Source organism: Teleopsis dalmanni, chromosome 1 (genome assembly GCF_002237135.1).
Source record: "Teleopsis dalmanni isolate 2A chromosome 1, ASM223713v2, whole genome shotgun sequence".
In the NCBI taxonomy this organism is placed as follows: Eukaryota; Metazoa; Arthropoda; class Insecta; order Diptera; family Diopsidae; genus Teleopsis; species Teleopsis dalmanni.
The window spans coordinates 208,322,491-208,340,678 of NC_051846.1; the positions used below are offsets into that span (position 1 = coordinate 208,322,491).

Consider the following 18,188-nt stretch of genomic DNA (forward strand, 5'->3'; position numbering starts at 1 on the left):
GTTAAAAAAATGAACTAAGTTCAGTAATAACCAAAAAATTTATGTTTATATTATAAATTACCTAATAATAAAATGTTTAATATTTTTAATAAACATACTTTCCATAATATATATATTTTTTTCTTCTATCATTTCTACTAAAAATATTTTAGTAATTTTTTTTTTTGGGTATATTCTTAATTTTAATGCAGTTTTCTATAAAACATATATTTTTTTAACATTTTTCATAATGTTTTATAATATCAAATTATTACATTTTAATTCTTCACGGCTGTCATTTTGACACCTTGAATTAATAGCAAAATTCTCGACGCCATTTTGCCAATATGGTCCACTTTCGTACGAGGGGTAAGTAGTAAAATCCTAAATCGTTGCCTGCGAATGTTCTGAATATTCTGAAAATTCTGAATGTTTGGAGTGGTGGCACAGCAAGTGAATGGGAATCGCTTTTGTTTACGGAAAGCCATCATCAGCGATTTTTGTTTTTGTTTTTTTCATTATTTTCTTTTTCTAGTAGTAAGTTTTTTGTTGCTTCTTTTGTTAGTTGTTTTGTTTAGATTTTGTGGTTTTATTTAATTTGTGTTGTTTATTTATTTTTTTATTTTTGGTTTTACGTTTGTTTTTATTTTCTTTATTTTTGTGTTGGTTATATATTTTGTCTTTTCGAGAGAGAGCGTTGTTAAGTCACATGCTTTACGGGCAACAGCTCCTCTTGGCCCGATGCTCGGAATTTGTTGTTGCCCCAACAGATAATTTCGCATTTAGTGTGTGTACTAAATTTTAGTATGGGTAATACTAAACAAATTGCCGAAACTGTTTTTACTATTTATTTAATATGTATTTCGGAATATCTGTGCTGGAGTGGATGATTGATGGCTACTAATTGTAATTTGTTATGGTGTGTTTTAAGTCAATCAGCTCAGCTAGTTTTGTTAATGATTTTAGTTGTCGGAGCAGAAGTTTAACAAGGAAGCGAGTGTTGAAATTTAAAATTTTTTTTTTCTATTTTTTTGTTATTATAAAATAAATTACTTAAACAAAACAAAAAATAAATCACTTTAACTAAATATACATATACCTTTTACAATTATATATATATAAATAATATATATGTATGTATATATTATTAGAATACGTTCGATTTGAATAAATAATATTATTAAAAAATGTATTCCTTAAGTTGAGTAAGTTTTTAACTTTAAAATTAAAAATTTAATGGAATATATATGGTACATAAAAAATTTATAGTTCGTTTAATATTTAGTTTATTACTATTATTTATATTATATTAAAATATTATCTAAATTTGATATAATATAAAATTATATATTGATATACATAAAATTTGATTTATCTAAATTGGATAGAGTAAGTGTGTGAAGTGAAAAATGGAACGAATCCTCCACAGTCAGCTAAGAAAGCCGATTTGATTCCACATTGCTTATAATTGTGAGTAGAAATGGGCAAATTAAAACCAGTCAGACTCATTGATAAAGGCAAGTAACTGACTGATACTTTTATTGGAAGTGTTGCTAAATGCATTAAAGAATGGGACGATTAATAACTTAAGCTTGGTTCTGCACAAGCCTAGGCATACACCAATATTTCAGTGTTCCAGGTGCTGAAGGTGATATAAATAATTTTATTTACTGCTGCTATTTTAATTGTTAATGTGACTCACTTGAATTCCACGTGAGTTGAAAAAACAGTATTTCCAATTTAGCGAAAAAAGGATTTCGACAATCCATGTAAAGGTTAGGTTATACAGATAGTCATATAAGGACTGGTCACGGCAATTTTACACTATTATATACTATGAAACACTTTAGATCTAGTTTTAGCAGAAAATATTTAAAAAAAGACGTTATAAAAGTATTGGTGTGGTAAGCTCGGGAAATCTGCTGGTAATATCCTCTTTGGAAGCGATGAGTGATACTTAGTCGTATTGATTGACGAGAAGCTCTGTGACATAAAGCGACCAACTTATTTATAGAATATGACAAAATAATGTGTTTTAGGAAAAAACAAAGAATGATGGTATAGCAATAGAATGTCTATTTTTAAAAATCTGGAGATTATACAAACATATGATATTCTAGAAACACCTAAAAGATTATAACCAAGAAAAAGTAAGTTCGAAGAGCCTAAAAACCGATTTGAGAATATTACAAGTGTACATTTGGAGAAAGGCTGCGAGAAATAGTGGCTATTAAAGAGTAGCTTGCTAAGTAGGTTTAGGCCGCAATGGATGATAAAACTTTTGTTGATGGTGATGAACCTATTTATAGCCTTTGATTCATACAGATGCAAGTAGTACTATATCTCACAAAAAGGCCAGTTTACACAGAATCTGAAAGGGAGCTTGTTATGTTAGACCATTAATGAGGTTTAATATAACTTTTTTTAAGGGCAACTCTTGCTTCTGAATAAAAAAAGTAAGTTCTCAACATATTTTATCTACATACATTAATTTATTTATATTTACGATTGCATTACTTTAAAAAATAAAAATATAACAATGTTATATATTCTGTTTTCAATATTTTTTTTTCTGCTTTACAATTAATTAATATTTTTAAAATTTTTAATATTTTCAATTAAAAATAAATTTGATAAAAAAATAATTGCAAATTTTTTCTACTTTCTATTGCTGTGTTGAAATCAACAATTTTGTGCAGAAAAACAAGAGCAACAACAATGCACACAGCGACTGCAATTGCAGATTCTATTTTATTAAAAGAGAACAACATAAACATAATAATATGTTCAGCATAATTGTAAGCAGAGAAAGAAACAGAGAGCGAGAGAGAGAGAGAGAGAGACGTAGCACAACAGCGGAGTGCGTGAGAACGAGAGATGTTCAGTAGAAATAGTCGGTAGATTAGCTATTTTAAACACAGTCTAAAATAAGTCACTAAAAAAAGTTATGTACATTAAAATTGAGCACACCACACTGCTAAGAGAGAATCATAGTAAAATAGATAACAGAAATAAAAACAGAAACAAAAACAAAAAAAAACAACAATTCTTTGGTAGACAAAATTTCGTTTGACAGGCGCTTTATTAGCGCACAATGCATTGAAAGTGTGGTCAAACGAAGGCTAAATCGAAGATATTTAAATTTATACTGGAAGTACTTTTCTAAAATATCAAATTGAATAATTTTATTTGTTGAAGATTTTCTTTTTATTTATTGTATATTATAAGAAAATATGATAATATTATCTCTATGTATAATTTAATATCGTAACGTTTATTTGTAACGTACGTGATTTATTTGTTAGAATTTACCTTGTTGGTGAGTTGCGAAAATTATAACAACAGCAACAGAATGAGCACACCATATACACCAAAAAGTTAACACCGCCGCACCACGTTGTTGGTGTCACAGATGCTGTTGTTGCTTGTTCTGTGCCTGCTGCTGCTGCTGCCGCTGCACTTGCCGCTGTTGTTGTTGTCACTGATATCGAATCGGTGGTTGTTGTTTGTAATTTTGTCGTTACACCAACACCAACTCCAGCTGAAGCAGCGGCTATAACCGTTTCCACAATCGAAGCTGCTGACGATTTCCTACGTGCTTTATATGGTGAACTGGCTTTAAGGAATTTTGCTAATTTTTTTGTGTTTTTTGTTGATTTGTGTTTTGCTTTACTATTGTTACTACTATTATTGCTGTTACTAATGCTACTTTTACGTTGTTGTTGTTGTTGCTGTTGCGGTTGTTGTTGCTGCTGTAGTTGTAGTTGTTGTTGTGGCTGTTGCTGTGATTTTTTTGATAAATCAGAATTGATTGAATATTGTGATTTTTGTGACTTTTGTGAGTTTTGAGAGTTTTGGGAATTTTTTGAATTTTGTGAATTTTGTGGTGAGTCGAATGAGATTTGTTTTTTCTTCTTCTTCACTTTGGTTGTGGCCTTAAGTAATTGCTTGGATCTTGGGTCTGTTGTTGTATCCTGTGATGTTGTTGGTTTTGTTGTTGGTCGTGGTGTCGGCGGTGTTGGTGCTCTTGTTGGATCCTGCGTTTTAGTTATTGTTGTTCCTGTGTCGGCCGCCACAGTAATGGCGGCGGTCCTTTCAGGTTTTGAATCTTTCAACGTTAATGCAGAAACATGTGGGCGAGTATATTTTGCTTTGCTTTCGCAATTTAATAAATTCAACAAATTTTTTTTAAATTTATTTTCGGTTTCACTTTATCTGTTTTAGCTCCACATTTGTTTTTATACACTTCTTTATTTGGCTTTCATAGATAAGCTCAGCACATTTTTTTATTTTTTCTTTTTCTATTTTTGTTATATTATTATTTGGTTACTATTTCAATATTTTTTTAACTAACTTTGCTTAATTTTTTTTTTTTTGCAAATGACATTTATTATTTTATTTTTATGTAAATTTTTATTGCTACAAATGCATTTTTTGACTAAGATTTCTTTTTATTTACTTATACAATAACTATTTAGAATTTAGTGTGCAGTCGATTGGATCTTAGGCTTTATGAATTACTATTTTATTAACTTTTAAATACATTTCAATGTAAATATTTGTGCATATTTTATTTACATGCTTTTTGCTAGCTGCTAGCTTTTGCTTCTGAACCCACCGTCCCGCGGTGGTCTTGTGACACTCAGTGCAAAGATTTTATTTGATTATTGCAATAATGTAATTAACTTTCACTTTAAGCGTTTTTGTGCTATTGAACTGGAAGTGGAAGTGGAGAGGAGGATTTGTTGTAGTGGCTCATGTGTTTACACTGTGAAAAATTTGACATTTGCTTACTTTTCACACTAAATGCACATTTATACAAGGATTTTATTTTGTCTGCGTACACACATACCCACGCGGTGTCTCGTCCAATGCTGCTAACGAATACAAAACTTTTTATCTTCCCCGCACGCACGCACGCACGCACTCACAGCTTCCGGTTTGATATGCACACAGATTATTTTTAATACATACAATTTTTTTTCTAGTAATTTTATTGCACACTTTACTATTTTTAAAATTTCCACACAAAAAAAATTTTTATATTTATTTTTATTTTTATTTAAGCATTTAACATTAAATTAACATTTATTTTTTTATATTAAATTTTATACTAAAAATTCGTTGGCATTTTGCTTATATTTTAGTGTTACCAGCGCCACAGCGAGAAACACACAAAACAGTCCAAACAGTCTCCACAACTGATTGACTGCGCCAGCGTTTGAATGAAATTGTACTAAGCTGGAAAATGGTAGTATTCAACAAAAACAACAACAACAACAAAAACAAAAACAAAAACAAATATAATACAATAGCGACAACGATAACAACAACAGCAACGACAACAACAAGAAGAGCAATAAGTAGCAGCTTTTATTTGCCATGTCTGTGCTGTGCTGTGCTGAGCTGTGTTGAGCTGTCTGCAATCACCCAACCTCACCATACCTAACTACTTACCATGCCGATTAAGTTTACACACACACATAATTCCACATTGGCATGCTGAATATCTCTAAACAAAGCACTCAACGCAGCTGTGCATGCAAACATATCTCATGAAAAATGTTTATCCTGCACCTGCTCTGCTGTTTCCCCCACTAACTCAAATGCTCCAGTGTCACGTAAAACGTGTTTGTTGTTATTGTTTTTTTCTTCTTCTGCTTGTTATTGTTATTGTTTTTGTTTTTGTTTCTGTTTTTATTTTCATTCAGCAAATTTGTATACATGCCCACAACCCACATTTATTTCTGAAGATTTGCTTGCGCTCTGCTTAATGTTGTTTGTGGTTCTCCAATGACTCGCATTCGCTCAAGTTTTCTCTTTGTCATATGTTTTATCTTTGGTATTTTGTTTATTTTCTCTGAATTTTGGTTTAAGTGCGCATGGGTTTTATATTGCATTGTAATTCTGTGTGCTTGTTCTTCTTCTTCTTTTGTTGATTTCTTTGCTGGGTTATGCTGGCACTGTGCGCGCTCACTTTTTTATTTGTGGAGCAAAGTTTGTTTATGTTTTGCAAAAGCTTCAATTCGGCCGACATTTTTTTCAAACAATGCATTTTCATACGACGTGAGAACTCAACGTGAATTGCGTTAGTTGAGTAGAATTTAGTATGGTGAATCGAGCTCTTATCTATGTTGATAAAATATTGATAACAGAAGATGCATAGCCGATAGCTAAATTAATTTGCATTCAATTTAATTTAGTTGACATTTTTAATGATCATTAGTTTATAATTATTATTAAGATTGGTTTTTTTTTGTAAACGAAATCTCATTAATTGTTTATTATATTAGTTTTTTTTTTTTATAATGATGCCCAATAATTATGTTGAAGCTATTTCCAATATTAAAACATTGTGGGTGAATGCTTCCATAACTTTAGTTTATTAAACAATTCAAATTAAATATATTTCTTTCAACTACTTCCTTGAAAGTAATGAAAATAATTTTTAATAGAATAGAATAAGTTATAGTTAAGTTACAAGGAATTTGAAATTAATATCTTGTGGCTAGAAATGTAAATCTTTAAAACCATAAGACCTACTTAGCATTACTCTCATATACAGATAATGATATGGTTAAAATAAAAAGAATCTGAGAGTTGATTGGTCGTATACATAGGGCTAGGTAGCTGTCAAAACTACAAGAGAGAAGACCTACTTAGATGGCTTAAGCACTCATATACAGATAATGATATGGTTAAAACAAAAAAAAGAACAGGAATCTGAGAGTCGAATGGTTATATATCCAGAGCAAGATGACTTATGCACTCATATACAGATAATGATAGAGTTCAAATAAAAAATAAAAAGCAAGAACAGAAATCTGAGAGTTAAATGGTCACATATATAGGGCTAGGAAGCCATCGAAAGTCTCAAGTTTTTAAATTATTTATTCATTTTTAAATTATATATAAAGTTATTTTAATGTAGCTGAAGCTATATACCAACCTTTCAAGAAAGGTTGGCTCAACACTCTTTGAATTGGTTAGTACCGATGTAGTATTTAAGTTTTTATTAAAGTTTAAAATACAAAAAGTATTTTAAAGAACTCCTTCATTCCATTAAAGGATTTACGTTCGAAATGTGGAAGTTCAATTTGTAAAAATATTTTTAATTTTTTATCGCATTTTTAGGGACAACTCCAAAATGCATTCAGTTTTTGTAGTTTTTGATTTTTTTTCCAAAATGTATGAATGGAGATGACCTTTAGAAGTGTATTTTTAGATTTCTAATTTTAGACGGACATTTTTACACGCAAAAAAGGAATATAAAACGCGTTACACTGTTTCCGTTAAAGGACCTTAAAGATTAAGCATTTTGGTTAATGTCCCTTGTTCGAAATTTTTGTTATTTGATAAGAATGAAATAAATTTTTAATTTTATTTACTTAGCCTTTAATAATTTTGAATCCTTAAAGGATACGAATTAACATTTATTTAGCCTTTAATAATTTTGAATCTTCAAAGGCTAAGAATTGGCATTTCACTGTTGAATCAGATTAAATATTCTCTTAAGTATCTCCAATATAAGGAAAAACAGGAGATTTATTAAATGGCATTTTCAGTCACAACGCTATCAGGAATTTTTACGCTATCAGGATATCATGAGGATTGCTGACGCACCACTGCCATTCAGGAAGCCATAAATGAAGTCAGAAAATTTCTATTCGGTGGCGTAAACAAGGAGGATTGGAGAATCGATCTCTCTTTGACAATATAATCGTCAGAAAAATATCCTGGAAGTCAGAAAGTTCCTTTTTAATGGAGTAAATAAGAGAGGTTATATGATAGATTTGTTTATGACAATATGATCTTCAAGATAATATAGTAGGAGTCAGAAAGTTGCTATTTATTGACGTTTGATAATATAATTTACAAAAAATACTTTAAAAGAGAATTGCCATAAAAACAATCTTTTCTAGTTAAAACAACCCACACTTCTGTTTGCGTTAATGTTCGTATTCCTTAAGTCGTGACTCCTGCCGTATATTCTTCATAATTTTTTAGCTTATGGGTAAGATGGGTTAAACATACTAGAGTCTTCTTAAGTAGAGTCTTTTTAAGTAATTAGCTAATTTCCTTATTAAAATATATTAAGCTTTATCATAATATTAAATTGATTATAATCCCTTACAGTTTTACAAAGAAATACAATGAGTCTCTCAGTATTAGTGGATCTCAAGATTCATTGTGACAGCCTAACCTATCATAACCAATTGGACAAATGTCGAACGATATTGCAATATTTTCTGGTATATAAAATTCTATATGTAGATTCTTGTGTTTTTTTAAAGTTTGAATAAATATTTAAATCTAATGGACTGATAATAGTAGACCAAATATATAATAGTTGATTTGATTTAATAATTCCCTTTTATATAGATAAGAGAAGAAGAAACTTTGAAAATTCTATTATTTTTCAGATAGAGAGGCAGTAAATCGTGCTTCAGGCAAATATATTTTATTTATTATATAAATATATATTTTTTGAGAGTCTCAATAATCCATGTTGACTTGCTGCATCAAAGACACGAAAGTACTGGCTGGACTCTACTTAGCGAAAAATCTTATTACAAGGAGATTTTATTACAAGGAGATTAAAGCATGTCTATTATTTTCTCGGTGCCATTATGCTTCTCCGGGTGCCATCCATCTTCTGGTGGAATTCCAAGAAATGCACTAAATGGCAAATGTATCCCATATATATAATATATGGGATAGTATATATATCCCATTATAATAATATAAATTTTTTGGGGCCTGAAAAATCTATGCTGGTTTGCTAGTTACCAGAGACCGGAAAGTATTGGCTGTATTCAACATGCTTTTAAATTGTTTAGAGTTAGTCAAACATATTTTTATCCAATGAGGACATAATGCGGGCAGAAGAAATTGTTCATTATTCCGTTCTTACTGTCTGATAATTACATAACGAGTGGAGGGCAGAATGTCTATTATATTCTGTGTATAATTATTTTTCATTGGGTGTACTGATTTAAAAAGGTGTACTGACTGGCCAGGTCTCGGAGATAAGAATGTAATGATTAGGCTCCACTTGATTATAGAGTTAGTCAGTGATCTTTTTATTCAATGGTGATTTAACGAGGGCAGGAGAGAGTGTCTATTATTCGGTGAGTGCAGTTATCCTCGGTACTCGTAAAAAGTTCTGCTGATTTATTAGATACTAGTAATGCTTGTGTGGACACTGTTGTCGTCAAATACCTGGGGATATCAATTTCAATTCTCCAGTTTATTATCAAAACATTTCCTTCATTCGAAGATTCAAAGCTACTAAAAATTAATTCATTGTGACTTATATGGTAGCACTTTATGTCACAGGATTCGACTACTTATTGAGTGTATGATTAAAATGATTAGTTTCCTTAAAAGCCGAGATATCATAAAGTTGTTCCACAAAATTGCAATGCCGTCCTTGCCTTACTTGGTGACATTATAACGAAGTGCTTAATCCGTGGCATTAATAGTTACAGGAGTGAAGTCACAACAAAAAAAAAAAAAACAACAACCGTAAAAAACGATGGTGAATTATGTTAAATGAAGCCGATGAGCAACAACATTGTAGCCAACTAGTAAGCCGAACTAGTAACGAATTAATTACATTGTACACTAACGACTTGGAGCAGCGGCGTATGTGTTTGAGTGACGCCGCTAGCAGCCACTTGCAGCCACTTGTGCTCGATACTTGCGTGCGTGTAGCAGTTAATAGTACAAATTCATTGTTATTGCCTGCGTAGGCGTCGGTCGACGTGGGAACAGCTATTTTTGTTTACATATTTGCTTTTTCTTTTGCTCTCTTTTGTCCTCTAAAAACCTAAGCTTCAGGCTGTGCATATGTGTGCGTGTACGTGTGAGTGCATATATTTTCTATTGCAATTGAGCATAAATTTAACGAGCATAGATTTTATTTGCATTGCAGCACATTTAGGCGAAGTTAACGAGCAGGTGTTGCCACTTCTAGGAAAATTTAACAACAGCAAAAATGGCAAATTGTTGTTATAATTTCTTGTGTCGTTGTTGTTTGCGTTGCGTTGCGTTGTGTGTGCGTGTGTGTGTGTAGTGTGCGTTGAGTGGTACACATGCCGTGTAAATTGCAATTATAATGGTTTGGCTTAATTTATTGTTATTGCTGTGAAGTGGCAGTTACAAGCGCATTTATGCATTGCAGTAAACGTTAAACAAAACTAAAAGTTATGTTAATTTTAACACAACTTGTAAGACAATAACTCCACTTAACATTGCTAATAATGTTAAAATAACAGGAAAATGTCTTCTGTACATTTCTAAACCATTCAAAAAAAAAACAAAGACTAAATGAAAGCAGAGTAAAAAAAAATATATACATATATCAAATTCATTATATGAAAAAAAAAAAAAAACTCTATACGCTTTCCTTTAATACCACTTATTTCCGGTTCAGCGCTTCGCTTACAAATTGCAAAGTACAAATCATAAAACAAAAACGCACAAAGGAGAGGAGACAAGACCGATTCAATGTCACAAATTGATGATGTTAATGATTATGAGCCTGATGGCAATGAGCAACTTGGCGCACAGGGCGCTGCGGAACAGTGTGGGAAGTGCCAAGTACCAAGTGCTTTGGTTGACTTAGCTTCTAGCCTCTAAGTAGCTCGAATAGACAAAACTGTATAACTGTATAACTGTATGCATGTCAAGTGTACACACCTCCTTTTATTTTCCACTAAAAACTCACACCAACACAATTTTAAAATGTGTAGTGCTTGTTTTGGTTGCTTGCATTTCGAATTTGAACAGCCGCACTGTATGAAATCGAGGAGCGATGGGTATCTAAACTGAGGAATAAACATAAATTTAATATGCCGCCTTTGGATTTGCTTAAAGACGAAGGATATGCCCAGTGGGCACCTATAAAAAGTAAATGTATTGCTGTAATGCTGGAGAAGCAATAATTGTACAGTGTGCGTGTGTGTGTGCTTGACATTCTATTAAATAAAAAATGTTATGTTTGGAAAAAGTCTAAAAAGTCTCTTAAAGCCTATCTTAGGGAATTTACTTTACTAACTTAAACGAGACGTAAATATTTGTGTGTCAGAGTTTGGAGTAGCGTTGCTGATTTTACACAGTGTCAAACATGCTTGTCAAACACGCTTCATGTTTTATATATACCAAGCAGTTAACAAAACATTATGTGGGACAAAAATTATTTAATATTTAAAGATTATTCAAGTAATAATAGTCTTTCATAATAGCTTTAAAATATTGAAAATAAACTTAAAAGAACTTCACTCATCAATACATCAAGCAAAAATGACATGCATGAATGATGCTGTCTCCACTGCTTAATATTACACTTTCTTTGGTGTTTGGTTTCGTGAGCTTTGCATTTTACTTGCTTGTGTGTATATATGTATGTGTGTGTGTGTGTGTGGTTGTTTATGATTGAACATCAGGCGGTTATGGGGGTTAAATCAGGTGCCGATCTAAGGTCACCAACTTGTTCAATGCGAAGTCAATGCTGTCAACACAAAAACAATAATGGATTTGTTATTGCACTCAAGGGATTTTTGCTTTTTTATCAGTTACTTTTTGTTTTCTCTGTTTCTGTTTCTGTCTTGCTTTTTGTTTTTATTTGATTTTTTTCTATTATGTCAGTATTTTCTTAGGTTTGCTTTTGTTTCTCTTATTGAGTTAAATAATTCTTTTGTAGCATAAATTCAATGAAGATGTGTGTATGTATGCGTGTGCATGGCAAGCAGTGTGTATGTAAGTTTGGCTGCATACATTGGCATAGTGAGGGAAGTGACTAAAGATACTGCTACTTTGTAAGAGCGGATTATGACTACGTATGTTGAGATAAGCAGGAAGTGACGCTTTATATAAATAAGCATGATTTTCCTTTTCTTTTTTTCATTAGAAGCGGGAGCTGGAACTGAATAATAGTACGTTTATTTGTTTATTTTGTTTTCTTTTTTGTTTTTTCATTCTGTTTTGTAGGCGAAATCTTTCCAAAGGGATAAGTACCTTTAACAAATTTGCCATTTCCTCTCGATTAAGTTTCGCATTTAAATCGAAAAGCAATCTTCTGACTGGGAACAGTTGCAAATTCTGGGTTGTTATGAATCCTTAAACAGGAAATAAAATAATTTTTTTTAGGAAGTAAATATGTTGCTGATATGAATGATGGCAGTTGACATATTTAGTTTAGGAAAAAGTTAATATTTAAAGGGAATTGTGTGCATTACGGAATGTTTGTTTTTGACAAGATCCAATGTAACTGAATTATTTGGTGCTGAAATAATTGTAATTTGATAATACTCAAGCGATTTAATTACTTATCAGTCATTAATTTGCAGTGCACTAAAAGGATTGGGGAGTTATTTACTCATAAAATTGGATTATGTTATTTTAATCACATTTTTAATTTCAATAACTTTAATAAATCCGTATCCAGTAGGTAATCCAAATAATTTTTTTTCTCGTCACTTCTTTAAATCGGTGTATAGTGCATTTCTGATATATAATAATGCTGTAAAGTACCACAAAAAATATTTATAAATATGATTATAGCACTTTAATATCTTGTTTTTATATACATGTGTCTTAATATAATTTAAAATTATCAAACAAATATGAAAATTCATAAATATCAACAAAGTTGCCACAGAGTCCATGATTTTTGTAAAGATTATGTGTAGTACCTAATTATTAACGCAAGTAGTGATTTTCTTAAACGTTATCAAAAGAATTCATAACGTAACTTTCGGAATGGTGCAGGAAACAACAATCCGGAAGAAAATCAACAAGGAATCTTTTTAATGTTTCACCTTTAGATATATTAAAACTTACAATTGGAATATTTTATTTAGGAGTACTTATAGTATTATGTATTTAAACAAAATGAGAATTATAATATAAACTTATTTTATTATGAAGCTACTCGAAAAGTGGTTAATTTCCAATTGATTTTCAGTAATGAAAACTTTATTTAAAAATGTACCAATAATCGATGGATACTCTTTATAACATTTATCCAATATTTGTAAGGTTTTTAAATTGATTAAAGTTTTGATTAAGTGATGTTTGACGTCACGAAAAAAAATGTAGTAATATTTGGTATGATAATGTAGGTACAATGATAATTAAGATTAATATTTTATTAGTAAAGATTTTTTGTCATTAGTATCATTTTTATACAAGCACTTAATTCCTTTTCGATATATCCATAATCAACCTATTCATAATATTTATGTGTATTGTTTAGATCAGAACCCAAACCTTTTTTTGACCAAGAATCACTATAATATTTTTGTTCTTAGTAGAAACCAAAAAGCTTGAATATAGTCAACTCTATGATTATTTCAATATGCTTTAAGCATCTCTGGTATAATGTATAATGAATTGTATAAGTCGGTAATGTACCTAGTATATAGTAAGGTACGTAAGCTATAAAATATGTATACGAGTATAATTACTTGAAAATATTTTGTGCTTATTTTCTAATGTGATGTCAAGCTATGTATTCACATCTGTTAAGCTTGATTCACGGACTATTTTTAACTACAGTTGAAAATAGCTATTATTGATATATTTTATATTTATTACATAAGTATATGTATGGCAATACTTGAAATAGCTATATGGTCAGTCAAAAATTAAATTAATTAAAATAATATAAAATGAATTCTTGTTGTTGTAGTTCAATAATGTTTGGAAAACCTCTTTACATATATATTATAATATATAAAAATATTTTATAATATATAATATAATATATATAATATAATTAATACATATTATATGCAATTTAACTTGTCGTTTTTCATAAGTTAATTATATGTGGCAAACTTTCGTAAATTTAATTAATTTTTTTTGTATCTACACACATGTAGCTTCTAAATTTGACGAGCAATAAAATTTTTTATAAAAACAAATATATATATTTGTAAACTAATATAGTTGAAGCCACATAAAATAGTTTAGTTTACTGGAGTTTTCTTGTTTTTTTTTTTGGTTTATTGCAGGACGAAGCACTTAAATAGTTCATAAATGTAAACTTTTGTGAAAGTTTTTGCAGCATCAATTTAACCGCATCAATAACTAGAAGCATACACAGATACACCCATACACGCACGCATGCTTGGAGTATCTGCTGGGGAAACATAAATGCAATTATATTGTAAAATGTTATTTTCCTTTTTATCTTACTTTGCTTAAGTATCTGTGTTTAGTTTTATTTTTATTTCTATTTCTATTACTATTACTATTACCGTTTGTACTTGTGTTTGTGTTTGTGTTTGTGTTTGTGTTTACGTTTTATTTTTTAAATCCACTTTGCTGCGAACATGGCTACGCTTCCTGTCGACTTTGCCACTGCCAGTGCTAGTGTCAGTGCCACTGATATTGCCAGTGAGACTGACACTACTACTACCACTGCCAGTGCCACTGCCACTGCCACTGCCATTGCCACTGAATACCAAGGTGAAGCTATAATCACATTTTTCCTGCTATTTTTATATCTAACAATCCACAATTTAATACGCTTATTGCTTTGCGTTCGGTGCGGCGGCTAACTGAAGTCTTTTTTCTCGCTGCTCCCGTCTAACTTTTTCCAACAATTTAATTTTTTTTCACTTTTGCTATGCAAGATAAAAGTCAGGCTGGCATTATTTGTACGTAACAGGACGAAAAGGACCAATGATTTGTACGTGCAATGCCTTGTTATATCGAATTACTACATAGAAGGCGACTTCTTGTGTGTATCCAAGCAAGTCTATATACAGTTACTCGTACGTACATGCTTAGCGAGCGGTATATATAGCGAGTAGGTTCACATATGTACGTGAACTTGTGTCACTTCTAGTTGCTGTCAACTCGCTGCTCTCTATGCGTAAAGTTAGTTTCGCTACACATTAAAATTCTATTAACGGCAGTAATTGATATGAATACGGAAATTATGCCCTCATGACGTAAGCAAAGCCACAGTTCAAAGGAAATAAATTGCGGTAATACATATCATTTAAAAACTGAATGTTAGATGAATGTTAGATGTGCAGAGCAATTTGAATTAATATCTTTAAGATGCGAGTATGCGAGTATCTTCAAGTTCTTCGCTTACTTACTTACTTACTTAGGATGTAGCCTAGTTACTCGCTAATAAAATTTAAAATCAACAACATTCGATGTTGTGTTGCTGTGTTGTTGTGTTGTTGCATATAAAAGCCTAAACACTTAATTTTGTCATTTGTGTATTGTTCGGCTGCCTTCCTGCATAAATTATTTTTCTCTTTCAATAATCCTGAATGTCAAAGTTGAACGTTAAGGCAACAAATTAAATTTTATTGTTCGGTTTCTTGGTACACGTCTCCGCACTTTTCTAGGCTGCACTGCACTATACGGCGTATACGCAAAATTTTATCGATTAATGTTAGCAGTCGTTTCGACAGTTTAATCAAGTTTAAAAGTTTATTAATTTTGTGATTGACGCGAAATATTTGCTTACCGACTTCCGGTGCGGCGGTGCGGTGGTGCGGCATGCGGCATACGGCATACGGCATACGGCATACGGCATACGGCGTTTCGTCAAAAAAGTTGCTGCGTACGCGTTTCTTTGTTTTTGTACTTTTATTTTATTTTATTTTATTTTTACTCATCTATTAATTCTTAGTCCTTTTCATGTAAATATAGATCTTATAGACTTACCTGTAAAGAAAGGAAAGAGAAAAAATGTTTTTATTAGAAATTCTCATAAAATTAAATTTAAATTTAATCTAATTTATTTTATTATTTTATGGATGTTTTGAATTCTTTTAAAAAAGGAATTGTAAATATTTTATGAAATTTTTATGGAGTTAATAGAAACCTGTATATATGTATATAATTGCTGTCGAATTTAATAACAGAAAAATATATTACATATAAACATATTTTATTTATTTATTTTATTTTTCTAATTCCTTCTTGATAACAAATACACAGATGTGTGTTTAACTATTGCTCCTATTGGAACAATAGTTAAAGAGGTAGCATAAAAATATATAATACATATTAGGCATGTTTTATATAACTAATAAACTAAGACACAAAATAAAAAATAGAAAGCAAAGTATAATACACAAAAGATACATATGTGCATACGATACTAGATACTATTATTAATAACAGCAAAGAAGTACAGTAATTTTAGAGGTGTTATGATTGTTTTGAGTTCCTATAAGTACTCTTAACTAACAGTCGTAAGTCACTATTGGGAGTTACATAGCAAGAACCAGCTAAACAAACTATTCCTTAAAACAAAACCTTATTAGGAAATTAGTGGATAGGTTTTGTTGTATTAAAGCCGCGACTCCAATTTAACTCCGCCTCATCCATAGACAAAGCTATGGCTATACCTACAAATAAAACTAGATTGATGTGTTCAAATGTATTGAACTTCATCTAAAACGTGTTTAATGGTTTGCCTTTATTGTTGGCATAAAGAAATTGTTAAGTTTATATAATTCATAATTTCCAAACGTTGCTGAGCTTTAGTGCAACAAAGCCGCTAGACCAATCTAAACTTCCAAGGTCTAAAGCCAAGTTTTTTTTCAATATCGACAAAATACGATAAATGAATCTTAATTCAAAATGAGTTTAACAGAGGCCCATTATTGTTGATATAGAAAGTGGTTTTTTAGTTTTTAAATAATATCAAAACCATGGTTAGATATATTGATAATCTGCCGATACTCGTATCTAATCTCATTTGTTGTAGTTAAAGCACTGATGCCAACCGTTTCATAAGTTTGAGTGAATGAAACTTGTTTCGGAGCGAGTTTAACAGAAACCCATTATTGTTGGAATAGAACGTGCTTTAGTTTTTAAATAATTTTAAAGTCATGATGGGGTTTATAGCTACAGTCAAAGCTTTGCCTATGCAAACGAATTAAACCTGTTTCATGTGTTTGAATGAATGAAATTTGTTTCGAAAAGTGTTCATCAGTGAGTTTATTATTGTTGGAATATAGAATGGTTTAGAATTCCATATAAGAACCATGTTAGTCGAATTAACAACCTTATTTTATATAGAAACAAGATGAAATCATATACATAATTCGTAATAGTATATTATGAAAAATTAAGAAAGTTTAGTAGTCTAGCACACATAGGCTTCTTGGACCCTTTAAATATCACTGGATGTCTTTTAAGGAATCTTTATCCGCTGCTTTCAAAACAAACTCACGAAAACATCAAAATGGGAGATAAGTTAATTTTGGCAACATCCTCCAGATTACCCAGGTATGTTTTCTCTATTGTATGAATGGGAATTCTGCATAAAGCTGGAGAATTGCAGAAAAAATGATTAATACATGTCGGAGCATTTCAGTTTATATATTAAAATATGTACCATAATAAAACAAAACTAAAAGCTGGGTTTGCTGGTGTCTTGTTAAAACAAGATAGGTGTATTAACTAAAGTAATTGTGCAAGAGTTATTACTGCATCTTCTCAATTCGGCTCGAAGGATCACTTCTGTACAAGAAACTTCAACTAAAAACACACGTCTGTTCGGTTTTAGAATAAATATAAGACTCCTTTATTTTCTATAATTTTTGCTCTTAAATACTAAATTTTACATAGTCTAATAATTAGGTTTAATTAGGTTTTTCTTTTAGGTACAAGGTTAAAGGAAATGTCCCTTAACCTTTTTCTTTGTTACCTTATTTAATTACTTCCTTTTCCTTTACATTTTTAACTAATCCCTGTTATTACATTTCATATTTTAATGTCTAAAAGAACCTTGGTAATAAATATTTTAAGGCTTTGAAAAACCTTTGTTAGAAATTAATTTAATTTACTAAAAATATAAAATAAAATACTAAAATATTAAATAAAATGCTAAAATATTTAATACCCAAATAACTGAATATGTTACTTAGGTAATTAGCGCGCAGACACATGTTCAAATTTGAACATTCTGCAAGGGGCCAGAATCTCCTACCGAGAAAACTAGTGATGTATGCGCACTTATATGATGCCATTCAAATCCTCGGAGTTGTAGCTTATCTTCTTTAAGAATGGCCAGTTTACTTTCTAATTCCTTAATTCGCATCATCAGAGATTTCATGTGGTCTGCCGTTTTGAAATAAGGTCGCATATTGTAGTATACAATTAAATTCCATGGTGTTGAAACGTGATCAACTATTCCAATTTTGCCCATGTATAAGGTATCG

At 30.8% G+C, this 18,188-nt stretch overlaps 1 protein-coding gene across 4 annotated transcripts in view; it reads right to left on the bottom strand.

Annotated features, from left to right (window-relative positions):
* LOC119671616 (cAMP-specific 3',5'-cyclic phosphodiesterase) overlaps positions 1–18,188 on the bottom strand; it is a 147,640-nt gene that overhangs the window by 95,708 nt on the left and 33,744 nt on the right. Inside the window, exon 1 of one of the 4 annotated variants that reach the window (XM_038082343.1) lies at positions 3,292–4,189. The exons of the other annotated variants lie outside the window; for them this stretch is intronic. Coding sequence (XP_037938271.1) covers positions 3,292–3,344 — 53 coding nt within the window. The 5' untranslated portion in view covers positions 3,345–4,189. Of the gene's footprint in view, positions 1–3,291; positions 4,190–18,188 lie in introns of those variants that run through there. 4 annotated transcript variants of the gene reach the window in all.